This window comes from Tachysurus fulvidraco, chromosome 17 (assembly GCF_022655615.1).
Source record: "Tachysurus fulvidraco isolate hzauxx_2018 chromosome 17, HZAU_PFXX_2.0, whole genome shotgun sequence".
NCBI classification, from domain to species: domain Eukaryota; kingdom Metazoa; phylum Chordata; class Actinopteri; order Siluriformes; family Bagridae; genus Tachysurus; species Tachysurus fulvidraco.
The window spans coordinates 15,675,575-15,702,587 of record NC_062534.1 but is presented as its reverse complement, the minus strand read 5'-3'; the positions used below and the strand labels follow the sequence as shown (position 1 = coordinate 15,702,587).

Genomic DNA, 27,013 nt, shown 5'->3' with positions numbered 1-27,013 from the left:
ACAATAAGACATTTGAAAGGCTTTTTTTCTTTCTTTTTTATATTACACGGCTTTAACATTTATATTGTTGTCACGCCATCTAGTGTAGAAATACAACACGTTACACATTTCAGAGAACCCGTTATAAAAAAAAGTGTAGAAATAATTCTACACGCTGCAATTGTATTGGACGACGGCTCGTCAATCAATCCTAGGCTGCTTTCTGATTGGGGCGCGTTACCGTCAATCCTTAAACAAGGCGTTACTTTCCAGTCGTTTGTCGCGCAAAAATGGCAGAGAAAGACCTGAGCAGACCCCAGATGTTTTTATTTGGTGAGTTCCATCGAGAAACTGTTATGTTGCTTGAGCATTTTATGTTGCTAGATATTGGTTCTCCATTTTCACGCAACCTGGTAAATAAATATTAAGCTAACACGAAGTAATTTCATGGTGAATGCTAGCTAGTTGAGCAGTTAGCATAATTTACCTTTGTTTTTAGCCAGCTTGCTAACATGCAGAAACATAATGAGAAGTCTTGGTACGTCACTTGCTAGTTATTTGTTTATTTCAAGCTCTTTTCAGTTTTTTAGGAAGTTCTGCGACGAATAATGCCTCACTTCTACTGTTTTGTGCCAGCGTATAGAAATTTATTGCACTATTATATTGTCTTGCACTGCTTCAGGTCCATACTTTAGCATTGGTACTGTAAAGTGTGATTGAATCCCAAACGGCTCTAGTATGCAACTGAACTCCCAGTGCAATGTTTAGCTAAAGAATTGCATTCTGATGTGCAGATGTGCAGATTGCTGATGTTTTTCTTGTTGCACAGGATGTGTGCTGAAGGCTGATAAAAAGGAGCACAAAGTCGAAGTAGACGATGATGAAGTTGACCACCAGTTGTCTCTGAAAGCGGTATTTTCAACACGGTTTCACGTGAACATATGTACATGTATGATTAATATACAGAGACGGGAGTAAGTCTCAAGTCATGAATGTTGCGACTTAAGTCTGACGAGTCAAGTCGAGTCCTCATCTCTGAGTCATTTAACTCAAGTCCGAGTCAAGTCTCAAGTCATGAATGTCAAGTCAAAGTCGAGTCTTTTTTAATATTTGCCAAGCAAGTCTCAAATTTGCGACTTAAGTCTAATTCACGTCATATGACTCGAGTACCCCATCTCTGTTAATATAACTATCACTTTAGTGGCAACAGATTACATATTAGTGTATTTTTTAAATAACCTGTAAGCATTTAGTTTTGTGTATATTGCATGTATGGTTGTCTCATATGAAACAAATATTTCTCAGGGTTTTCATAATTTCTTGATGCAAGCCGAGCTCTAGAGATAGTCTTATGGATGTACCATATTGTTTTAGTGTTTCTTTACCTCTTTTTTTTTCTCAGGTGTGCCTGGGAGCAGAAGCAGAGGATAAGTTACATACAGTGGAGATAGAGGGAGTGACATATGATGGCAAGACGACCAAAATCCCTCTTGCTGTGCTAAAGCCATCTATTCTGCCTTCTGTAAGTGCTTTAGTCTAATAGTTCACTACTGAATCAAATCAACTACTAAACGCTTTATAATACATGTATTATACGTAGAAAATATAACCCATACTGTTACAGTTTTAACAGAACAAGATCATCTAGCGGTCCCACCAAAATTTCTTGTTGATGTTTGCTGATTAAAATGTTGATTTTAATTAATAAATTTATTTATTTATTTTGCTTTTTTTTTTTTTTTTTAAGCTGCTTCACTTGGTGAAATTGCAAGCACAGGATTCTTCTTTTAAATTACTGCCAGTGAAGACACATATGTAATTACTTTGAATTCTATGATGGCTTTTGTAAATGCATGCTGTGATGATGCCAAATTTGTGAAAAATCTGTTAATTTGAAAAATTGCAATTGATCTCGTGGAGTTAATTTCTGAAATCACACAATTCTAGAAACCTCTAGTGGATTGGTATGTGAAAGGTAAGTATGTGAAAAGGTGAAATAATGAGCTCCTTTTCTTGGTCAGTCTACAGGTGAAACAAACCTAAAGGTTAGCTCATATTAAGAACAATAAAGACAGTTGCCCTGGAGTTTTATCTGTGTCTAAATCATTATGTGTTTGTAAAGACCTGTTAACAGGCTGTTGCTATTTTTTTTCCTAATATAGTACACAAAAGCATACATTCTGTTATTTTAAAGCCATACATTTTTTAACATGTTGAAAGAATGTGCCTTGTAAATAGGATGAGTCATGGTTGTCAGATCATCTAAGGGATGGACTGTGGGAAAAAAAACTCTCCATGACCTCACCAATCACTCGTCCCCTTTCAGCGTCGGCTGTGGAAAAAATGACCTTTTTCCATAGTGGAATGCTATGTCATAGTTTTGTGCTCACAGACTTCTATTAAATACAAATATAATAGGTCTAGAATCTGATCTGATATGAATAAATTCATCTTTCATGAAAAGCTTTACTTGCCTATACTGTGGGTTGATATAGGATGTGTTTCAATCACAATGCACCACAAAAACCAGGGAGCACCGATTCTGATTATATTCCATTACTGATAATGACGTTTAATTTTCTGATGCTTCTTTAAGACAAAACAAAATGACGGAGAAACTCTCAGCAAACTTTGTCTAAAAATGTCAGTAGTAAAAATGTAAGAATGTTATTAATTATGCTGTTGTAGCTCTCAATTGATTACTCTCGTTAGCAACCTTTACCTTTATTTAATATTCTATTTATGGTTTGTTTGGGTCTATTGTCTTTTAGGTGTTTAATGATTAAAAAAAACAGTCCTGCATGAAAGATACACATGTGATTACACTAAGAAATGTATGACATGTAAAAATGAAGTGTTTTATATATTTGAGTTTTCACAATGATGTTGGGGTGGTCAGAAAATGTAGCAGGTTACATCATTTAAAGTGGAAACTGGAAAAAAAGAAAAAAAAAGATTGATTTAGTGCCTCCAGAACTGAAGTTGGGATTGCAAATAAGTTATTAGCTATATCTATGTTCATAATAATATAAAATAAAGTTATTAATGCATGTGGTCTGTGGAGAACAGCCAGAGATACTTACTGAACTTGTGTTTGGTAAAATAGCCTTGATAGTCTATACCTTGTTTGATTTTCAGAATTTAAAACCCTGTTCATATTTTGCAAGTAAAGACCTTCACAGATTTATCTGCCTGGCAAGCACCGACAAGAATCTGAGAAACATTTTTCTCTGCTCAACATCAGACATGCTGTTAAGATTCATGGAAAACTATAAAACAGCAAAAAAAAAAAAACCCACTATGAGATACAATACTGTTGTATCTTACAGACATTTAAATCACTCAACATAATCACCATATTGGAATCTATTGATTATTTCTGATGCTATCAATCATCCCAAGCCTAGTGGTTTTACATGCAGGAAGTAATAGGCAGGATACAAGTGCGCAAGGTCTGTACACTGTTTATTAGGCCAAATCTTACAATTGTAGTCATAGTCACATCATGCAGGCAAGTTGAACCATAATTGTAATCAGTTCATAACCAAGTAGTTTAACTCAAAACACTAAAAGCAACACTTGTTTCCTTAATAGGAAACAACATTTCTGGAGAGCATTTCACACAAAGAGAGAGGGAAATGAGACTCAGCGTTGAACTTCACAAGATGAAACGGACTAGCTGCTCTTATGTATGTTATGACAGGAATGTCTTCTGTACATTCCACAATATTAAACATATCTATATATGGTTAAAGTGTGTTTGTTAATAAATTAAATACTAAATCATAAATTAAAAATGAATTGCTGTGGTATAAGAGAAAAAAAAACAAGTTTAAAAGTTTTGTTATGAGAAAATAGGCCAAATCTGGGTGGGAAATGCGTTGTCATTTCATGTCAGGCCACATTACACCACCCTGTCGTTGATTAATTTCCAATAAGGCTACTCCCTGTCATCTTTTTCATTCCTGTAAAGTGAGGACACAGACTTGTCTCTTACACATTTTAAATGTCAAATCAAATTAAAACATGCTTTTAATGAATCGAAATTACAGGCTACTGTCCAGCTTTCCTTCAGGAAACGGTTGACACTATGGGATGATTTTTAATAACAGCATTATTTCTCTTGCTGTTTAATGTAATTACATGGCTGGTGTGTAAACTTTCACCAGAACACACTTGCATGCCATTATCTGTTTACGTTCAGTTGCTATGAACACATGCATCCTACCTTTACCTGGTATGTTCACTCACAATCTTTGGCTGCAGTTTGAGATTCCAGAAGTGCTCAGAGTGTTTTGAAGAAGAGTTTGTTTAACTGTAGCTCCATTTGAGTATTACTGGTACATAGTGTTCATAATGTCTCACAGCTTTGGAACTCAACATGTTTGTGGAAATGAAGTCTAAACGTGAAAGATGCCGGTCCTTTCACTGCCAGGCACTACTGTATTTTTAGCAAAGCTATTTTAATTTATAATGTCTGTGGTTTAAATAGTTACAGGTATTGCACTGTGATTGGTTTCCAAATCATATTGTTAACGTGTACCTTGGGTCACCTCTATAATAAAAGGTCAGAGTGTATTCAGAAGCCTAAACTTACCTTTTATAAACTTTTGCTGAAACAACTGTCAGTATATAAATTATACTATCTCTAAAATTAGTTTGGACCAATACACAGAGGTAATAATCCAAAATGAGATAATTAAATTATAATAATCTCGTTTTTGTGTGTGTGATTTTAGTTAAGTTTAGGTGGGTTTGAAATCACTCCCCCATTCACGTTCCGTTTGCAGTCCGGAGCCGGCCCAGTCTACATCAGTGGGCAACATTTTGTCAGTAAGTTTTCATTTTCTCTTCTCTGGTCTCTTATTATTCTCCATACAACATTCGACATTCCTTATTATTATGTTCAATTCATTTTTATGTGTATCTTGTTTTACGTTTTTTTGTAATGTCGGACATTTGCAGTGTGTAATTTGCATTGTGTACCACCCATTGGCTGTTTAGGTATGAAGGATTCTGATGATGAGGAAGAAGAAGAGGAGAATAACACATCACCTGTGAAAAGACCATCCAACATGTCCACTGGAAAAGTTCCACTGGTAATCAGAATAAATGTTTTTTTAAAATATCAATGACTTTAAATACTTTCTGGAAGATTCAACAATGACCGAGTTGTAGCTAATTTGCTGAGGCAGCCAGACCTTTATTTACAATCTTCTGGTACACTGCTAATCAGTTAAGATCTTCTAGATCTGAAAAAGAACATTTTGATCACGTTTTTATCTGAAAATGCTAACATCATCTGAAAGTCGTCGGCTTTGATCCTTGGAGAATTTGTTACCTCTCTAATCACCCCCATTATTATGTCTGTGCAAAAGACATTTCCTTCCTCTTACAGGCAAGCTCATTACAGCTCTGTTTGTTTAAATAATCGTAATTATTACCAGTGGATATGTTCATTTTGTGACAGATATTTTGATAGCTGTTGTCTGATTTTTTTTTTGTTTGTTTGTTTTCTTTGTGTATTCCTAATGTTTTCCAAGTTGTTGAGTTGACTGAGTATTTGGCCATTGTTTCAAATCATAATTATGAAAACCCTGTGAAACAGGAAGTCATCTTAAGGTTTCTTAGACCTTAAACTTAATGAAAATATAAAAATATAATATAAATGTGAACATGCTTCAGTTAAATTTTGTTCACATGTATTTCAAGGTGTGCCTAGAATTGTGACTGTCCCAAAGGTTAAGAATTCAGTATATTGATTCATGCTGGTTTCTTTTATCTCTTTTTGCAGAAGAAACTCAAAATGGATTCAGACAATGATGAGGATGATGAGGAGGATGATAGTGAAGATGAGGAGGATGATGATAGTGACGAGTGAGAATTGTTTCCTTAATGGATTGAGTTGTGTATTAAGGATTTGTATTCGGGTCTATAAATATGCTTTTGCATCCAAACCGTTTGGCTGTAATTCGAGGGTATTGACATCCAATTCATGTGAATGGTCTAGGAATTACAGCACTTCAAATTGGCAGGCAATTTTTTTTTCCCTGTTGGAAGAAAAACCCCTTCACAAAATCTAGCCTGATCAAGAGCCCCTATCAGGAGGTGTACATATCTGTGTCAAAGGCAGCAATCAAGAGTCAAGAGAATGAAAGAATTAGGATAGATTCTGCAGTCTTTAGGGATATAATATCTGCTCAGAATCAGATAAATGCTTCCAAACCCAATGGACAGCATTTCACAGTTCGGACAATGACCTGAAGCATATGACAAAACTTTCAAGCCCAAGACTTTTTTTTTAAGGCATAGTAGTGGAATGTTCTGCAATGGCCAAATCAAGCACCTGACTTGAATTCTATTGAGCATGCATTTGTTTTGCTAAATGCAAAATGGAAAGCAAACCCCCCAAGAACCAGCAGGAACTGAAGATACCTGCAATAATGACCTGGCAAAGTATAACATGGTGATGTGTCCAGGTTTCAGGCTTCTGGCAGTCATTGACTGCAAAACCAAGTATTACAAATGACAATTTCAGATTGTTAGTTTGTCAGTAGTTATTTTTGGTACTTAAAAAAAGTTTTTATTACACATTTTTTGGCCCCATATACAGGGGGCACAGATGATGAATGTAAATACCCTAAAGCTAAAGCTAAAATCCTGCACTTTGCCCTGCACTTCAATTCCAGGTAAACAGCTAGAGAGTTTATAAAATCTTTCTCAATGTCCAAATATTTAAAGAAATGTCGGTATGTTTATATAAAAGGATAGCTAATAAATGACGTAAATATTTGCAATTTGAAATCTGAATTGTGTGTTTTAGACACGATGACGACGAAAAGCCAGTGGCACCAAAACCCATCAAACCCTCACTGAAAGTAAGTCGAATTATTATTGAAATTTCTTTCAAATTTATACTGCATAGAAATTTGGATGTAGATTTAGATTGAGACAAATACTTAAGCCAGAGGAGACAGTCAAGAGAATGAAATATGAGACATCAGGGGAATACCTCGAGAGGAACCAGACTCAGACAGAAGCCATCTTCAGGGTCACTTTAAATAATGCATTATATGTCCTAACTGTATACACTTATCCCTTCAGTCTCCTCTTCAGAAGGTGAAATGCATACTCAGAGGGTTTAAGGCTGGTGATCGACTTGGCCAGTCTAAACCTTCTACTTTTTGCTCTGATGAAGTACTTTGTTGCGTTGGCAGTGTGTTTTGGGCCATTATCGTGCTGCATGATAAAGTTCCCCCCATCAGACTGGATGTATTTCTTTGTAAATTGGCAGACAGAATGTTTCTGTAGCCTTCTGGATTCAATCTGTTTCTACCATCATAAATTTACATCATCAATAAAGATTAGTGAGCTCGTTCCAGAAGCAGCCACTCAAGCCCAAACCATGACACAGCCTCCAACATGCTTGACCGATAGGCTTGTATTTTTTGGATCTTGGTAGAGGTTATTCTTGGTTTCAGAGCTTTTGTGACTCCTCTCTCTATTTCTTTGCAAATTCCAATCTAGCCTTCTGATTCTTACTGCTGATGAGTGGTTTGCATCTTATAGTATGACCTCTATAGTTCTGCTCTCCAAGTTTTCTTCAAATGGTGGATTGTAATACCTTTATCCATGCCCTGTGGAGGTTTTGGTAATGTCACTGGCTGTTGTTTTTTTTTTTTTCTTTTTCACAGCTTTCACAGTGTGTCTGTCATCAGCCGCTGATTTCCTTGACTAACCAGTTTGATGGCAGGTTTTTGGTAAACCAGTAGTTTCTTTAACTTTCAGGACACTCCAGTTTGGTTTATTGGCGCAATGTCCATTGTTTGTGCAATGGCTCTGATATTTTCCTTCTTTTATCAACTTCATACTGGTTTGCGTTTTTCTTTTCCTCCATAGACAGCTCTCTTTACGCCTGTTCATCCTTTTTAATAAACAAATGCAGTCTTCAGTCATTCTGCACAGTCTCACCTGGGTAAAAAGAGACACCTATTGATCACGTGATCCATTGTTTTGATCGATTGAAAAATGGGTGGGTTCAGACATAGAGTGCCGTGTGCTAAGATGTTTAACAGCTCTAGATCAAAATATCATGAAATCTAAACTAAAATTCTGATATATTGTCTAATAGTCACATTTGAGCTCAATCCCACAACCCCTCAACCCTCAATCCTCAGAATAGAATTGGTTTTTACTTTCAGTCGGGACGGTGTTAATGCCTGAAGTTCTGTTTTTGTATAAGGAAAGAACTGTGAGTCTTAAGCATGTCCAGCAGGTGACAGTGTTCTGCCTTAGAGCAAATGGAAGAGAGATGGGAGGTAAAGATCAGCAAAGAACCCACCAACCTCTGTGTCAGAAATTCCTCCTGTACTTATTTACTAGGTACATAGACACTGGACTGACAGAATTTATTAGTGGGATAATTGTCACCTGTCACTATTACATCAGCAGTAAGGGTGTTACAAATTACCTAGCAAATTAAAGGCATACAATATAGAAATATTAAGTGATTTACTGTATTAAATAATAATTAACATGCTTTTGTTAAAAACATCAATCTGTCATTTAAATTCCACTTTTATAAAGTTTATATAATTGGATATAAATGGTTTCTTCCTCATATCGTCTTAAGGAGTTTTTCCTTGCCACCATGTGTCAGGCTTGCTCATTATAAATTTAATATAAAATTTTTAGATTACTGTAATGCTTTCTGTAATGGTTTGAGGCAGTGTTCATTATTAAAAGTGCTATTCGTGTATTGTTTGTGCTATCCATGTGCTGTACGTGTATGTACATGCTATATGTACGTACATGTATGTACAGGGGGGAAGTCGTGGCCTAATGGTTAGAGAGTCTGATTCTAAACCCTAAGGTTGTGTGTTCGAGTCTCGGGCCGGCCACGACTGAGGTGCCCTTGAGCAAGGCACCGAACCCCCCCAACTGCTCCTCGGGCGCCACAGCATAAATGGCTGCCCACTGCTCCGGGTGTGTGTTCACGGTGTGCGTGAACAATAGAAAATAAAAAATAAATCAGTGCACGGTCCAGTCCACACCAGTCCAAAACAGTGCACACAATGTAAATGGGAAACGAATTTGAGCAGACAAAATGACTTTTTTCTACCATGTTAAAAGTCATCAAAAACAAACTCATTCCTCATGGTACAACATAGAGAAAATATTTGGTCATATTATGTCATGCATTATAATTTCTTATGTATTAGCTGCGAGATTATTTTTGTAAATTTTAAAATGAATCCAAATCAAGTTTGCGTTCTTTTGGACAGTCATCAGAAGCATGTGTTTAATAGTGATGAACACTTTTGATCAAGCCCCTGGACATCTGTTTTTTTTTAACTGTAAGCATGTTGTTTGGAGAATAACAACCGAAGTCCTCTGTAATCTGACTAAATGCCTACTGGTCAGCTAGACACATGCAGCAAGTATCTGCATTAAATACTGTAAGAGGCCAAGTCATCCAGCATGGCAAGGCATTACTCAATACCCTTTTTTCTTTTCTTTCCGATCTCTCATTTCTTTCTCTTTCCATCCCCTCTTCCATCTTGTCACTAAGTTAAGTCTTTCCTTCAGCACCTGGCTTTTGTGTTTAGACTGTGTTTGGCATGTCTGGAAGTGAGTTTGGACGGCTTGTGCTTGCGTGTGTGTGTACGTGTATATGTGTGTGATTTGTATGTGTGAATTAGCATGTGTGTTGTAGGCGTGGTGTGTGAGCGAGAAAATGGGGTAAAGTAGATATATGGTCACTAATGTCTGAGTTTGTGTGTGTGTGTGTGTGTGTGTGTGTGTGTGTGTGTGTGTGTGTGTGTTTGTGCGAGGAGATCAAAGACTGAGTGCATACCTGCTTTGTGAGTGCTGATTCCAGCCCTTAGGGTGGTGGGGTGGTGGTGGTGGTGGGGTATTTGACAGCTGAACGCTTCTTTCACACAGTTATTTAACTCAGTCATTCTCTCAATTCTTTCTGCCCTCTCATTCCTTTATCCCTCTTTCTCTGTCTCAGTCGGTCTCAGTTTTGAGACAGAACCCGAGGTCTCATTTCTGACTTTTTCACGTATGTTCACTTGTCTTTTTTTTTTGGGAACCTCCAGTTCCTGACATGTAACCTCACCTTTCCCATTTGCTTTTTCTTTTTGGCTTTGTTTTTGCATCTTTCTCCCCCTCTCACACCATCGAGTCGAGGAGTGACAGCGTGGTGTAAGCCCTCCAGGCCATGACTCGACAGGCAACACACTTCACAAATTGCAGAGCACTTTTATCACTCCTTACTGACAACCTCCCTGAAAAAAGATCATAAAGGAGTATTCAATTACACCGAGTCAATCAGAACCTCAGGGTCTCTGTCACGATGCACTGTTCGACATTATAGACAACTTGGTTGACACTTGGAGGGACTCCTTGTTTCTGACACATGTTCTTTTGTTTAAACCCAGTATAGAAGGATTCTGATGTGCTGTCTTTCTGATCTTCCTAGGCCCCAGAAAAAAAGAAAAGTGCAGACAAACAGAATGGCTCACCAGGAAAAAAAGATGACAAACCAGGGAAGCCTCAGAACCTGGTAGGTTTCCCATAATGTGTTAACTAAGGTTCTAATTCTTTAGTCTGATATTAATTAATGTGATCTTTAATTCTTTCTGAACTAACTTACTGAAATGATTTTTCCCAGATTGAACATCTTTGCAATTAAACATTAGACACGGTATCTTGTCTAGGCTTTATTTGTCAAATCTGAGCACTTCTTTAGGTAGCTGTATAGGAAAGGTGAAGTCTTGCTTTTTATTGAGACGAGCCAAGATTTGATCAGTTTTGCAGAAGAAAAGGTTGCTCCACAATGTCTGTCAGTAGTTCGTTTAATAAAGAGAAAGAGCTCAAAGCTACGGTATTTGAAAATAATATTTAACAGCAGAAATCAGTTTAAACAAACCCCAGAGCTGAGATGATTGCAAACATAAAACCTTGGACCTATAAGCAGTCCAACAGACAAGCAGTATTAATATGTGTAGATTGCCTAAAGAGTTCACATACCAAAGGTCTAAAATGATCATGTATTAGTCCTCACTGTGCCATAAATAAAGAATATTTACAAGAATAAATGTAGAAAAACCTCTCAAATTTTATCTTAGCAGTAGTTCAATACCGCTGGAAACCATTCACCTGATGACACTGGCTGTAAAGTTCTGAGCAACATGCATGGCTCTGAATGTCGTGCTTGAATGTCGTGACTTTTAAGTTTAGTACATCACATTTCTTCCTTTTTTTTGCGTCGATGTTTACATTTTCATCTCCCTTTAGATGCATATGTATGGGAGAGGCAGCTTTGTATGTAACACACTGTTTCACACACAATGCACCCTGGTTGTGCCTGAAAATAGGAACAAATAGCTTAGTAGATCAGACCCAAAGAATGTTTTTTCAGTGCTTGTTAAAGGATTGGACCTCTCCCCTCCCAGGCAGACATCACCTGGAGGTAATTTTGTGCAAATGGTTAAAAACAACATATTTTCCCATTGACACTAGTATTCACACTTGTCATGAACTTTTATTGTATAATTTGCAAAAGAACAAATTTCATACATCCCCAAAGGATTTGATGGAATTCTTCCACATACTTTTTTTTTGTCGGCTGGTAATTTAATATGAAAAGACTGCATCCCATAACTGTGCTAGGTATAAATGGCCAATAGCTTTTTTTTTTTATAAATAAGCATTATGACAATGTATTGGCTTCTGTTGACACATGAATTCTCCCGATAATGTTCTGGGAATTGTATTAGCCAGTTTTCCTGGGACTTCAACTCTCCACTTCTGCTCATATTTAACCACTTCCAAATTCCAGAAACATTTTCAGTAGCTAATTAGGATAGACATTTCTGTCTCACAGATCTGTTCTTACAGTTCTGATCATCGGTCCTGTTGGGAGATGTGCTATGGAGTTACTGAGTTCAAAAGACGATGCACACATTTGCCTAAAATTGCCATAAGTTAGATGCCAAAAAGGAACCACAAACAAAACAATAATAGGGATAAGAAAAGAGCACATTTTTAGCCAAAGGTGGCTGTGAGTTCAATGCTGCCACTTCACAATTTTCTACAAGCACCAGACCTCTTATTGCTGCCTAGGAGGTAGCTATAGCACAAATTAAAGGGCATTTAATGGTCACCTCTTGATCTGCTTCCAATTATGCCTATGCCATCACTTCCTTTACCCAATGGGCTAACCTATCTTCAGACAGTGATCCCTTTATGGTGTACCCCAAGGCACACAAACAGTTGGTCTGTTACTTGCCAGCTGGTAGTCACTACCCCATAGCTCTTTGGAGGCCTTACCCGACACATTCAACCCACTCGTTTTTCCCACAGAGTAATATTTGAACCATAGTCCTCAAAGCAGACACACAACGGCTTTTTGCAGTATGTCTGCTGTCAATTCTCGCATCTCTGCCAGATATAAAAAGTCTATATTTTGGTGGTGTATGGCATACCTCTATTATTAAGGCAGCTCTTGTAATTGACTTTCAATCTTGGAGCTTCCACATGCGAGAACAGGAAATCTGCTAGGTTTGTCACTTAATTGTGACCTCAATGTTACAGGGATTCTAAAGGCAGCTCTTATATTTTGTGGACACCCTGGGTGTTACAGCTAGCCCAAAAGGAGGGAGCTTGATTTGATGCGTAACGTTTATGTGGCAACTGCGGAATTGTCTGTGCTCAACAACAATTGGGAAGTGGAAACATGCATCCTTCAGATTTATACTTACAAATCAACCATGTTTGTTTTCCATCCACTGTTGCGGTCTTTGAAATCCAACTCTGTGGGAATAATGTACCGCTGCCGAGTGCCTAAGGGCAATCTGTTGCATCATGTGTTTTGCGCTTGCTTCAGACAGGAGAAGGCAATCATTTAATGCTTCCTGAGCATGTGTGCCAAATACCTGTCAGGATACCTATGGCAGTTGGCACAATTTTTTTTTTACCAGGCTCTGACAATGGCAATTGTGCCAATCGAACTTGTCTCCTCACCTGCGTAAACAGTCCCAGTTATTTGCCACACCCTTTTACCATGACACACAGCTTGAAAGGCTGTCTGTAGGATCTCTGTACCCACGGATAAATATGTATCCTAATAACAAGTGACGCTATATTGATAATGCTTACTTCTGTGTATCATATGCCTACTCATGTGCTATATGCAGGCTGTGTGAGCCAAAACGGATGCTTTTGTGACAAGTCACAGACAATGTGGGCGATGATGAACACCACTGAGGCATCGCAGAACAAACACTTACCATTTTTCATAGTTTTCCACACTTTAGTAAGTGATATGATGACTTTTCTACTGTTAGGAATAATAATAAAAAAAGAATAATAAATCTACATATCCCTGACCACCAGGGAAGCCTCCCTTATGTATTAGAACGTTCCCATACACTTAGGTCTCATACACTTAGAACCAAATCTAATGCATAATTGTAAATGTGTTTTAAAGAGCTGTATGTCTGTGCTCCAAAAACATGTGATCAATAGGGTCATTTGTAATTTGTTTGATGTTATGAACCATGGAATAGATTTGACTGCTTGTTTTAATCAGACATTCAGAGTTGGATTCTGTAAGTGACTCTCTAACATACACTTTAGGCTTTCAGGATAATAAAGGACAGACATCTGTTCTCAAGGTTATATATGTTTACCAAACATGTGTAGTAGTTTGGGGGAACAACTAACTTTGGAAAGGTTTGAAATGAATTGAAACCAGTGAACTGAAATATGCACTTAATGTCACTGCTTGTAATTAAGGAGCGATAAAAACCTGGCCATGCCTTCGACTTATTGATCAGAATTTCTGACTTGTGGAAATCAGGCGCTGAGGCCAGGCTCGACCTTTGCCTGTGGCATTTGGAACACCTTTAACGCTCTCTGTATAGAGCTGTGTATACATGCACATACCTACACAGACACCACACATCCACACCCCACTTAACTAACCTGGTTTCCTGTTGCTCCTGGTAGCCCATTCACTTGACCTAACAATAAAAAGGGCAAGTTAATGCCTTATTTGCTTTTGAGAAGTTTGTCGAGAGGAGTGCTAATTCCCTGGAACAGCCCGGAGCATTTTACATGTCTTTATATGTGTGTGTGTGTGTGTGTGTGTGTGTGTGTGTGTGTGTGTGTGTGTGTGTGTGTGTGTGTGTGCACCTGCTTATATGTGCATGTTCAGATAACTGTAAAGTAATTATGTATATTTTTAAAAGGATTTTAAAGAAAAAATACTGCCAAAATTACACACTTCATCCATCTCTGAAACACACACACACACACACACACACACACACACACACACACACACACACACACACACACACACACACAGAGTGATTTCCGATGGGCCACTCCTCTGCCATTAGTCCTCATTAGACTTTGGTGTTTGATGTTTCTGCAGGCCCTGAGGACAGCGGAAACCCAGTACTCTGTGATTATAATGCGTCAGACAACCTTTTTTCTTAACACTCAACACCCTCTGCTGTATGTCCATTGAGCTGGATTACTGTTCAGACCACTGCGGGAAAGTTACACGAGAGTCCAACAATGAGCTTGAATGAGCCAGTCTCACTAGTTTGGACATGTACAGCAGTGATCTGCTTTGACAGATTCAAAATGGGTTGTTTAGGGTTCAGGGCTTTTTTTTTCTGTATGGGATCTCTCAAAGCTGACATTGGTGACTGGGTTCTCTTGTGAGCGAGTTAATGAGGAAAATATGATGAATGATGTCGCTGTTCCTGGACAGGTGGGAGACTCATAAAATGCTTATCTTCTGGAGTAAAACCGCTGTCTGCTGATTTACAGTACTCTTCAGGATTACTGAGAGCTAATGCACATCACACCAATGCTGGTTAGTTAACCCCAAGCTCCATTAACACATCTTTATTCTTCCTTGGTTAAAACGGTTTCCTTAATTAGCAAATACTATAACATAAGCTTTAGAATCATGACTGATTTATTCGGTTACTGTAAGCTGGTCAAGTGGACATTCAGTAATTTTTGTTTATGACCTGGCAAACGCCTAGCATAAGTCACTTAACACCTACCAATATGGCAATAAAAACGTCATTCATTCGCTACCTGAATAAATACATGCCAAAAATCTTTGGCTGACTTTACCTATGTGCCCTGTGGTTTGGCATCACTATATAAATAAACAGGTCACTGCACTTTAACCCTACATCCGTCACAGGCACCGTACCATAAATTAGGTCCATGATGACAGTAATGATTCCCGTCAGTATTCACAAATCCTGGCTAGAAAGGCAATCCAAAGTTTTGCTCCAAATTACAACTTCCAAAAACCTACATGAATTGGCACTCAGCTGTGTCAAGGAGGACATACTGATGTGCCTTGGCTGTGCGTATAAGTGTGCAGGATGGACGATTACATCAAGTGCTGGCGTGCTAGTGATTAAGTGTTGTCCCCTGGCATCTGTAATCAGCGTCTGGCACAAATTAAAAAGCTGGCTGCACTCTCTGCCTATCAGCTGTCTCTGCTACACAGCTGTACTCTCGCAAGAAAAAACCCAGCTTTATAATGACTGCACCACACCAGGCCTCCATGGCCCATAGCCAGCACTGGAAGAGCGTGTATGCGTGTGTATGACATGAGTGCATGGGCTTTTGTCCTTTAATTTGATCCCTTTTGATCTCTGACACAATTTGATACCCTTTGATCTCTTTCATTCTTTAAAATGGGAAGAAAGGATTTTTTTCGAGGTTGTGGTTAATGTAGTAGTTTAGTAAAGAATTTAGATAAGATATAAAGACCTTCTATAATTAATTCTCTTGCTTTTTCTCTTTCAATTCCCTGATCTCGCAGTTGTAAAAACATGGCTCTGTCCATCAGTGAAACCCTGCAATCAGAGTGGATTCCAGGCTGTGCAGCATGTATAGACAGGCCATTACTTGTGTAATACACAAGGGCTTTGAATGTGCCATCCTTTACTATGGGTAGACTTGGTCACCTTGCATAAAAACGCTTTTGTAACGATTAGATCAGATGCAAATAGGACCACGGTTACTACTGAACTGACATACTGAATCTAAACATTCTTTATTTTCTCAGAATTGCAAAAACTTTTTGTTGAGGTTGTATACATGTAATTATTCTAGAATATATTCATTCTTGTTTAAAGGTTGTACTAAGTCTTATTATTATAGGCTCCTGTGGAAAATAACCAAATTACTAGAAAACGCAGCACTGCGATTGTTCCATGAGAGAGAAAGCATCAAGAATGAACTGAATAGCATCGAGAATGGTTTAATGTGTCATATTTAAGTGGGGATCAACTTGAGACAGATACTTTGTGGAGAAAGAACTATACATCAAAATTGCAGAATATTTATTTAGCAGTTATTAACTTTTTATTGGTCCATTGTACATCCAATGTTCTGTGCTGGTGATTTTTTTTCTCTCTCTCATGTTTCTGTGATTGTGATAATTTGACCTTTTTCACACTCTTGGGCATTGGGAAACAAGGATCCTGACACTGAAAAACAACTCCTTTATGTCTTCTCTTGGCATGGAGTCCCTACCCTCTTTGCTCTGGAGCAGTTTGGGCTTGTTCTCTCCTGTTTGGAAGCAATAAAAGGATAATTTGTACCCCGCCATATTTGTCAGAAGGTGCTGTCATATCATTAGTACAGAATTCTGTGTCCTTTTTCACTTTAATCCAACTCCACTACCCTTGCTTTGGTTTACTGGGCTATTCGTTAATAGAACTAAATAGCGCCGGTCCTTTTAGGCTTAGATTGATTTCAGTGACTGATTCCTGGCAATAACACAATGACAGTCCTTGCCATTGGGGTTTTCTCAACATAAATCAGGAATCAGGTTGTTGAGAATGAGACTGATGATAGATCAGCAGTATTTGGCATTTTTCCTTTGCCAACATTTCAATCACTTATCAAATTTGCGCGTTATAATTCCATAAAAAACACAGAGTTGCAGAAAAAACATTGAAAGACAATGCTGTTTTAAGCAGTGAATCGTTTCTTCACTTAAAAAAAAAAAAAAAAAGCCTTGTACCGCGTGTGCTCCTTTGACCCAATCAACAGAACAACATTACACATGTACCTGTATGTACATAGTATGATTGATGATTCATGGTGGAAGCAAACTTGCATACACACAAGAGCTGCACTCAGGACTCAGAGCTGCAGACAGATTTAGCTGTTTGTTTATTCACAGGTTACAATAAAGGGGAAAGACAAGACTGGAGCAGGACTTTCTGGGAAAACTCCCAGCAAGCTCAGCATAAGTGAGGTCAAGAACAGATTAGCAACCGCTGCTAAAGAGGTAAGAAAATACACCCATTCATTCCTCTCCTGTCTCGCTACTGATTACATTAACCTGTAATTAAGACAAGTTGTCATTTGCTTCCTCCTGAAATGGTTTATTTCCTCAGACTCTTTAGTTTTCCCTGAAGACATTTTACTCAAAATGAATTTCTTTTTTTTTTTTTTTTTTTAAATACAGAAGTCATTATGACAAGCGAAACTGTTAGTTTGTCAGAGTTTTGACTTATATATGACATTTCAGCTCTTGGTACATTGTGTCCCTTATGTTTATCAGTTTTATTTAGATTATGGAGATTAAAGCTTAATTTGTTTATATTTTTGAATTCCTTTAAGGTGCCTTATCAGTAACTTATTACTATTATTAGTGTGCATTGAACATGGTCACGCATTTATAACTGAACTTGTACATGATATTTATTAGCATCAGCAACAAAGAGAGGCTTCTTATCTATGGATTTTAGGATATTTTCTTTTGGCAGGCAATCGGCTCTGATTTGAATTTACTGTAAATGATGTAGCTTCTAGGACTTAGCCAGTGTGGTAGTCAGATGTTAATAATTCTTTTTATTATCCTGAGGCTCAGTGACCATTCTCTCTCATTTTCATGCTGTTGAGATTGTCTCATCCTATCGGCTGACAGCCAAGTCAGTTCCTCAATCAGCCTATCAACAAGTGATCACAGAGCTGACCTCCACACGTACCGACGTTTTACACTGAGATGGGCATTGATGCCCCTGGCCAAATGAGCTCCAGAGAGGATTAGTGTGATGCTGCTGATGATGGCTGCACATGGAGAGTCTTGTAATCATGATAATCATCCGCACCATCACCTTGAACCCCTAGAGTCGAGCTGATTAGGTTCTGAGTCATAACTATGAAGTACTGTGCTGATTTTTCGACCAAATCCACTCTAAAGAATATGAGCATGAGCAGATTATATGGTTGCTTGTCCTTTGACTGTTTGTTTTCTTTTCCGATTATCCTAATGATAATAAAGAATGAAGCTGTTTGGTTTAAAATAGTGTGAATTTAACAAAATGGGTACACACTGTTTAAAGTTGTTTACATTCATGCAAACCGAATTAGAACTTTGATACAGCAAAAATATGAACTTCTAACACCCTGCAGTCGAGCCTATTCGTCAATAGAGCGATGTTTGGCCGAAGTTCAGCAAGATCTCTAAGCTCAGTGGAGGCGCGAGGTGCTGAAAATTACGCTATTTAACAATGTTTTTTCTCTGAACAGGGCAAGCCATTCCCAAAAACGGAACAGAAATTTGAGAATTACGCCAAGAACGCTTTCAAGATCTCTGATAAACAAGTAAGTATCGCCATCCTTGTGTCTCCTGGTTAACCATTTAGTATTCACTATCCTAATAAAGGCTCGTGCCTTTTCTTTTCAACACTTATAGTTCCTTGTTGTCCTGCAGAGGTGTGTATTTAAGAACTAACCAAACTCACTTGAAAAACCAAGTTCCTTCCACTTGAAAGATGAGTAGGCTCTCAAACCCACGAGTACAAGTGCATTAGCATCTTGACTTTTTGTAGCATAGGGGCCACATGCTAAAGAGCTTCTGACACGGCTTGTTACTCCCTATGTTCGTTCTTCTCGTTGTTTTGGTTCTCTAGAGCTGTTCGCTGCCTGTGGAGTAGCCGATGAAATATGCTTAATACTGCATCTCTCACAGCACAGAGAGAAGGGAGCTGCCAAGGCTGACGTCTTAACTTATGATTTACCTCTCTCTCTCTCTCTCTCTCTCTCCCCCCCCCCCTGTCTCACCCAACCCCCGGTTCTCTGTAAAGTGTTTCTTGCACTGTCTAATGAAGAAACTGGGATAAAAGCATGCTCTTGGTACCAGGCAGTTCAGCAGATCCAATGCCTCACCGACTTCTAGATTAGAGATAATCAGTATTTAGACAGATTTTCCCACTTCAGGAAAAAGAAGACAAGCTAGTCGACGGGATAATTATCAACTAGACCTACAGTAAAACACTGTTTTATTTCCCAAAAAGATTGCTGGCTAGTAGAACTCTGATTTATCTGCATATAGAATTACATTTAGGTTACATGAGTACACCCTGGGACCTGTTGTCAAATCTTGCATGCATATGCAAGACTGCATCAAATCTCCTTGTATTAAACTATGTATATGTGGGTGATGGCATACTTGCGGGTATCCGTAATTGTGTGTACGCACATGTTCAAAGTAGGGGGCCCCTTGAGTCAGCTCCATTTATTTGTTGTGAGCACACATTTTTGCCTTTGGGTAACAAAGCATCCATTACTGCAGGGCCCTGTTTTCCAGTCTCATAGCAGAGCAGGTGTACTCTAATGGAGAGTGTAAGGAGTTTGTGTGTGTGTGTGTGTGTGTGTGTGTGTGTGTGTGTGTGTGTGTGTGTGTGTGTGTGTGTGTGTGTGTAGACCTAGCTCTGGAAGCACTTTGGTCCAGGCAGCAGGCAAAGATATGAGACAGAAAGAGGCACTAGTCATATGTTCTGGTATGTCCAAGACCAGTCGGCCCGCCCCTCTTGTCTTTCAGCACCCATTATCCTAATGTAACGCTAATGTGGGTCTTTTTAGACAAAACTGAGTCATGCTGTTCTTAATGAGTCCCCATATGAGAGGGACCAGTTTTCCAGTCTCACTAACTTATCCTTTCTTTGTCTTTCTTCCCCCTCATCTGCCTCTGCCTGTTTTTCTCTGCCCCTCTCTCTCCCTTTCCTCTCCATTTCTTTCCTTGCAGGTGATCAAAGACCTTTGGAACTTTGTACAAACACTGAAAAAGTAATGGCAGCTTTTGCGACTCCCCCCCCCCCCCTTTGCGTCCCCCCCATGTACCAGAGGACTATCCAGTGATGGCCTTCAGCTGTGAATTCTGGCTTCTCCCACTCTAATGGAAACCGTCCACTTTCCTCTGTGTGTAATGAGACTTTCAAAATAGAGAGACACTGAGTAGTTAAAGAGAGCTCATTACCTTGTGTTATTCTAACGAACCTTTCCAATGTGTTGTGGATGTGTCGGACATAGGATTTCTATCAATGGCGGTAAATATTGTATGACAGCTATGAAGTAGCTAGGGTAATTTGTGTTGAAATACATCTTTGGGGTTAATTGCTGTATAAACACCAATTTAGGAATTGGAAGAATATTTCTGAAGGAGTCTTCCAGTGTATCTGAGCAGGTTCGCCTTTTGCTACAGGCAGCTTTTCTTGGAAGAGTTTGGAAATGACCATCATTTGCTGTAAATAGTGCTATTCATTTTAATGTAAAAACATGGCAACTGAAATATAGCTGAAGATTGCGTCTGCTTCTGAGTATTCCGTCTGGCCCAAAATGTTCCATCTGACTGAGGATTCCATCTGGCTCACAGTAAGCCTTGTAGCCCCGAAAATCCTGTCTGGCTGTGCTTCTATAGCTCTCTGTAAGGTGGAAATCTTGGTGAGCCAAGGTATCTTTGCCTAGGTACTGTAATCAGATAAAGTGATCTTTTAAGGGTTTTTAGCAGTTTGTTGCCAGAAAATGACAGCAAAAAAAAATATTCATTGGCTTAAATTGTGAAACGATTCCACAGATGCATTCCAGTTCGTTTAGTGCTTTGAATTCCAGAGGCAATGCTAACGTGCATTATCTTTTCAGCATTTTTCTAGTATTTCATTTTATTAATGCACTCTTGAATTTGTCCTTTGTTGTACTCCTACTGTAATATTTTAAATAGGATTACTTAATCCTTTACATCTTCTAAGTGTGTTTGTTTAATGTTGTACTTACTCATTTAGGTTTCAGAGTTGGTTTTAACCCAGAATGTTTCAAGTGTTTTAATTGTTAACATGGATTTGGGGGGGTGGGGGGGGAGATAATCTGTTTGTTACTTATGTGTCAAATATACTATAAGGCCAAAAGTTTCTGGACATCTTTACCAGCACACACATGCACAAAGCAAGCTCCATGAAGACATGTTTTGACAAGGTTGGTGTGTCCTGCACAATTCTCTGCCCTCAACGCCACTTTACACCTATGGAATAAAATGGAACCAGCTGCACCCCAGACCTCCTAACCAAACTTCAGCACGTGAACTCACTAATACTCTTGCTGCTGAATGGGGAAATCCCCGAAACCACACTTCTTAATTTACTGGTAAGCATTCTGAGAAGTTATTATAGCAGCAAAAGTAAAACTAAATCTGGAGTACGACGTTCAAAATAAACACGTGAAAGTGATGGTCAGGTGTCCGAAAACCTTTGGCCATGCAGTGTACTTTAGACCTTGAACTATGGTATTTCTAATGCATTTGTGTAGTTGCTTTTAAAACTAACCCAACAATGCCACATTTCATGTCAAATCTATACATATTTAAGCAGCAGATTCCATATAGTTTTACAGCTGGAATTCAGGTTCCCATTGGCCAGTAAACTAGCACAATCTCTGATCTGACCAAACAAATTACACCGCTATAAAACCAGTCTGTTGAATCATCTACATTAGTTATTAGCCCTGTTTTCCATGTGAGGTACTTTATACTTGAGAGTGTTTAAAAAAAACTATTTTGCAGTTTGACTCATCCATGCTTTTTGTATTCACATGTTTCAATGGCAAAAAGGAATAAAGTAAACTGCCCCAGACGGTGTGTTTGTGTCTTTGTTGTGCAGGTAGGTTTTATGGCCACTGCAGTTTGTCTGTGCTGGCACACAACTCATGCCATATGCATCTCACTCAAACAAAATCCTCTTTCAGGGTGGCCATGATGGATCCATATTGGGATGAAGATGATTTCCTTAATGTGCTGCAACTCCTTTTACGCATACTTGCCTAAACATACAATTCATTGCTCAAATTAAGCTGTGAACAAGCTGTAAAAGCTGTGCTAGCACACAGCTGGCCTGAGTTATGCTATAGTCTACGTGGTTAAGTTCCTCCTTAAGTGGGATGAGCTACATCATCATGTTGTCACCACGTGGTGGCGATAATAACTTGTGATGGTTGGGAGATATGATTTATATGTCTCCTAATGTAGCTTACGAATTAATTACCCAGGTCTTACATATACATTCCACCTCTATATAATATACCTAGTGGCCTGTAAGAGTTTCAGACATATTTCTGTATCTTTGTGTTCAAAAAGTGAGGTCAGGACTTGTTATAAAGCCACAAGGTGGATGGAATTTCCCCTTTTGCCTTTTGCACAGCATGTACATACTGAGAAAACATCAAGGTTCATTAAACATGACTCACCTGAAGTGCTGTACATTTGATCCACTATCTGATTTTGTTAATGAAATTGGCAGCAGGATCATTGATATTGTAAATGCCAAAATGTCAAAGAGAAAGGTTCACATTCAGAGACCTTATAGATGCATATCTGCATGTCTCAGTTCAGACAGTATGCCGAAGAATCGTTCACTAGACTGCTATCACTCATTGGTCTACTTTTAGAGAGGTGTAAGAATGCTGCATTTCTGGGCTCTGTACTTTTTGCCTGGCCAGAAAACTTTAAAAACCTAATAAATATATTTCTATTTAATTGTGTAATATATATATATATATATATATATATATATATATATATATATATATATATATATATATATATGTATATATATTAAAGGTAAGTAGATCTGTTTTTCATCCTATTTAAATATGTATTTAAAGGTAATCAAAAATCAGAGCAAAAACATGGTGGCATAATGTCCAAAACCTCAACAAAATCTAGGTATTATTAGACCTAAATACCTTTTAGACAAAACATTAAAAAATGTTTTTTATTCATTTTGATTATTACTGTCATCTTACAGCTGTGTTGTTGACCCAGCAGTCAGTTTGGTTCCATCTTATTGTGAACTTGGCGTTTGTGTTGTGTTCATGTGGGCTGTTACTTGTTAAAGTTTGTATATACTTTATTCTCCCAGATGCTAATTCTGAAACTCTGCTATGGGTCAATATAAACCTTTTTATTTCTAAAATAAACAGTCTCAATAGAGTTTTGGGCTCCTGTTGCTTTTGATGCACTGCATGCTACAACCAAGGGCAATTTATAGGATTAGAACCTGTCTGGGGAAAAAATGTGTTGGCTGCTTTGACACATTTTGCATCATCTTGTGAGGGGGGAAAAATTGGATGTAGTCCTAAACATCTCAGATAATAATTGGACAGGGTGACAAGAGTTGAATCTGCAGACAGAGAGTTCTTTTCATCTTCAGAATGAGCTGTATTAATTCCAGAGTTTTTTTTTTTTTTTTTTTACCTCAATTGTTACTGAACATCTAGCATCAAGGGAGATTTATATGTAACCAAAAAGTTGCCTGGCTACAGTCAGGTGAACTACGGTGGAAATGTATGCGAGTTGATCAGGAATTTATTCTTAGTTGCGAAATCGAATGAATGATGTCAGTGCAGTCATGTCATGATTTCAAATCTTTTAATTAACAGCATGACCCAACTTTACCTCTGTGCCACTTTCAGCGCAATACATACAGAATAATTAGTCCATCAGTCTCATTCATCAGGATGCCTTTTCTTTCTGCTGGCAAGGAAAGGATTATGCAACCCACTCCTCCAGAGCACTACACACTACCTGAGAGAGTTCACATCAGCACAGTCACAGCAGAGGACTGTGGGAAAGCTAGTACTGCCCCGACAGCTGCACAACATTAGAACAATGTCGTATTGATTGACTCAGAAGGTCTAGTTTGTTGCTTCTGGAGTAGGCTATACAATATATGAAGCATAGGTAAGATATGCTTTCAGACTTTTCTTCATTGTCTGGGCAGTCTGCCCTAAAAGCACTAGAGCAAATCTTTCATGTCTGTGTGCATCCCACCCTACCACATCCTATCAAGAGCTAGCAGTGGATTTGCACTCATTCTCAGTGGACTTATTGTTACATTTTAGTGCTTTCACCTGAATCTGAGTGAGATGAACTGTCATGAGCAAAAATGCATGAATGGAGTACTGCGAATGTTCCAGCAATCATCTCGAGGGAGCTGCTTTGTGCAAGTGCAACATGGCTGGATCAGGGATTTTGCACTTCTTGGACCTTCATGTAACAAATACATACGTGTTAAACCCTAGTAATCCATCTATACGGCAGATGAGTCTGTCTGGGTAAAGGTGGAAAGTGCATGTTTTTGCATGTGTCTGTGTATATGTAAAAGATTGTGTGTGTGTGTGTGTGTGTGTGTGTGTGTGTGTGTGTGTGTGTGTGTGTGTGTGTGTGTGTGTGTGTGTGCAATCTATTTCTTCAAACTTTGTGTGCTTAGCTGTTGGCAGCCATGTACATCAAAAATGACACGTTAACACATTGCCTAGATACAGTGCAATAAAAAAAAAGCAAGGAAACATTTCAAGCATTTGTGGAGAGCTTTCGAAATAGAAGTGGAACAATACTGCAGCCTGAGGGGGAAAGAACTGATCATGCTGGTATGTTTATATTAGTCGGAGAGGAAGCCATCATTGTTGTTGTCAGGGATTTCTCTTTTTTTCATCCCTCAGCTCTCTGACAGTCTAACCTGTTCTAATCTGTTAGGAAAGACACACAGGACCCTCAGTCGCCCAGCTGATCTTTGTCACATGCAAGCAGCAGGGCATAAAACAAAAACTAAATATTGAAATAAAAAAATAAAATAAATAAATAAAGCTGAGGAAAACATCACAGCTGCTGTTTGATGATTGCAGGTTACAGTCGTCACTGTTCTCTCACATGGCTAAAACAGATAAGCACTGAGTGTTGGTACTGCTGGCTCTATTAAAATGAGAAAAGGTGCGCTTACTTCAACATGCACTAACACGCGAGCACATTACCTGCACGGCTGGCTATGGCAAAGATGTACGTTGCATTCCACGGCCCACATTAAACCCGTGCTTACTTCTCAATAAGGCTGAGAAAAGGACACATGAAGCAAGACCCATCATAAAGGAATAGGATCTTGTAACAAACCTATTGTTATTAATAAATAACAAAACTGTGAATGTTGTATTTTTACACACACACACACACACACACACACACACACACACACACACACACATCCACGTGTTTAGGATTAATGTGAGGACTTGAAGACTTCTGCGATCACTTTAGAGTGGTGTTTAGTTATGGTTTGAATAGTACGCTATGAATAGTAACACTATAGTCTGTGAGAAGATGAAGTAAATGCTGATAATTTGATAATCTGATTTGTGTGGTTAGTTTCGGTTTTTGTCAATTCAACTCCAGGTAAAATGTTGCTATAGGAGCCCGTAAAGAGCAGAGTGGCTACTTGACTGTCTTTGTGATGGACTTTATGAATCCGGGAAAGGTTGAAATGTGCTAATCATAATCAGCAGTTATAGAATAGTAAAATGAAGGAAAAGAAGACTCCTTAACCTTTTCGAGATCTCCTCTATAAACCCCCTCCCTCACAATTCGTCTCCCTCCATGCTGTGGCTCTCCCTTCATTGTGGCCTCAGCATTTGAGGTCATGTTTCACACACAGACCTTTTTGCTAATGTACCTCTTATGAAATAGAGAAGCTAAAAAGCACAATTTGTCACTTCTAAACATCTCCCCTTTGGAAAAATGGGATTTTTAAGGTGATTGTTACCCTTGAGGTTTACAGCAGTGCCTGCACTTCAAACGCATTCTCTGGACCAGGGTTGCATGGGGCACCTGTAGAATGATTGGGCGTAGGTTGAAATTTTTTTCTTTACTCTGCACTCATAAGTGTGTTCTGGAGCATCTTATCAAGATGAATTGAGCCCATTTACAGCTAAATGGTCCGCGTCAAACCGTGATTTACAGCCTTTTTGTGCCAACATGATCTCCTTGGTCTATCGTCCAAGCTGATTCAGACAACAGATGTGTGTTTGTGCTTTTAACTGTGCAATCCTGCAACAATATATGAGGAGGAGAAAAACTGAAATCAGCCAGCAGTGTCATGTTAACAGACTGGGACTTGAACTTTAACTACAGTTCAGATCAATCACAGTAAGTGTAGTGCATCTTTGGAAAATAACAAACATATGTTCTGGGGAACAGTGACCATCATCTCAATTAGATTTGACCTTGACCTTGATTTGTGAAATATTCTGTCCAAGAAATGAGTAAATACCGGCCATAGATATTTATAGGTCTTCACTGAAGTGCCTAATATATAGTGCCTATAATATAATGGCACTAGATGATCAGATGATCGCTGAAGGTATGACAATAGCAATTTTAGCTATTGCTGCACTTCCAGGCCAATGAGGGCAGAAATGCTATGGCTTTCAGCTAATATATAGGAATAAAAAAAAACCTGTTACTACTTAGAGATAAACTCTTTCTTCGAAGATCTGTCCTTATTATTCACTAAAGTGTAAGGTATGAAACCCTGTAACTCGCTGTGCCAGCCTCTCTTTCTTTGATATTTGAATTTTACACCTGGTATTTGCACCTTTTGTCTTTTTCTTTCAAATAACATCTGCAGCTAGAAACCAGACAGGTAGTTAGGGTGGATTGGTCATGGCTGAATATCTCTCTCTCTCTCTCTCTCTCTCTCTCTCTCTCTCTCTCTCTCTCTCTCTCTCTCTCTATCTCTCTCTCTCTCTCTCTCTCTCTCTCTCTCTCTCTCTCTCTCTCTCTCTCTCTCTCTCTCTCTCTCTCTGCAGAAAGCCCAGAGGCTAGTATTTCACTGATTACAGAGTAGCCATGTGAATGGCAGTTTGT

General features: G+C 38.6%; 1 protein-coding gene across 2 annotated transcripts; it reads left to right on the top strand.

The window, feature by feature from the left end:
• Positions 1-175: 175 nt before the first annotated feature.
• On the top strand, positions 176-21,953 carry npm1b (nucleophosmin 1b). Of its 2 annotated transcripts, none has more exons than XM_027135800.2 (11): positions 176-312; positions 809-891; positions 1,382-1,501; positions 4,719-4,812; positions 4,984-5,078; positions 5,774-5,856; positions 6,803-6,857; positions 10,466-10,549; positions 17,225-17,332; positions 18,580-18,654; positions 19,137-20,111. In XM_027135800.2, exons 1-11 carry the CDS (start codon positions 270-272, stop codon positions 19,170-19,172), a joined length of 876 nt encoding a protein of 291 aa, XP_026991601.1. In that variant the 5' UTR covers positions 176-269; the 3' UTR covers positions 19,173-20,111. The 2 variants fall into 2 exon arrangements, with proteins under 2 accessions (XP_026991601.1, XP_026991600.1); XM_027135799.2 differs by having other exon boundaries at positions 177-312; positions 20,078-21,953.
• Positions 21,954-27,013: the final 5,060 nt, after the last annotated feature.

What these genes read in the sequence shown, in the direction of transcription:
- npm1b (XM_027135799.2), top strand. Translation starts at nt 270, where the DNA reads ATGGCAGAGAAAGACCTGAGCAGACCCCAGATGTTTTTATTTG. An exon ending in TAGCAACCGCTGCTAAAGAG is followed by an intron (nt 17,333 to 18,579) that starts GTAAGAAAATAC and finishes TTCTCTGAACAG; the next exon opens with GGCAAGCCATTCCCAAAAAC. An exon ending in TCAAGATCTCTGATAAACAA is followed by an intron (nt 18,655 to 20,077) that starts GTAAGTATCGCC and finishes CTTTCCTTGCAG; the next exon opens with GTGATCAAAGACCTTTGGAA.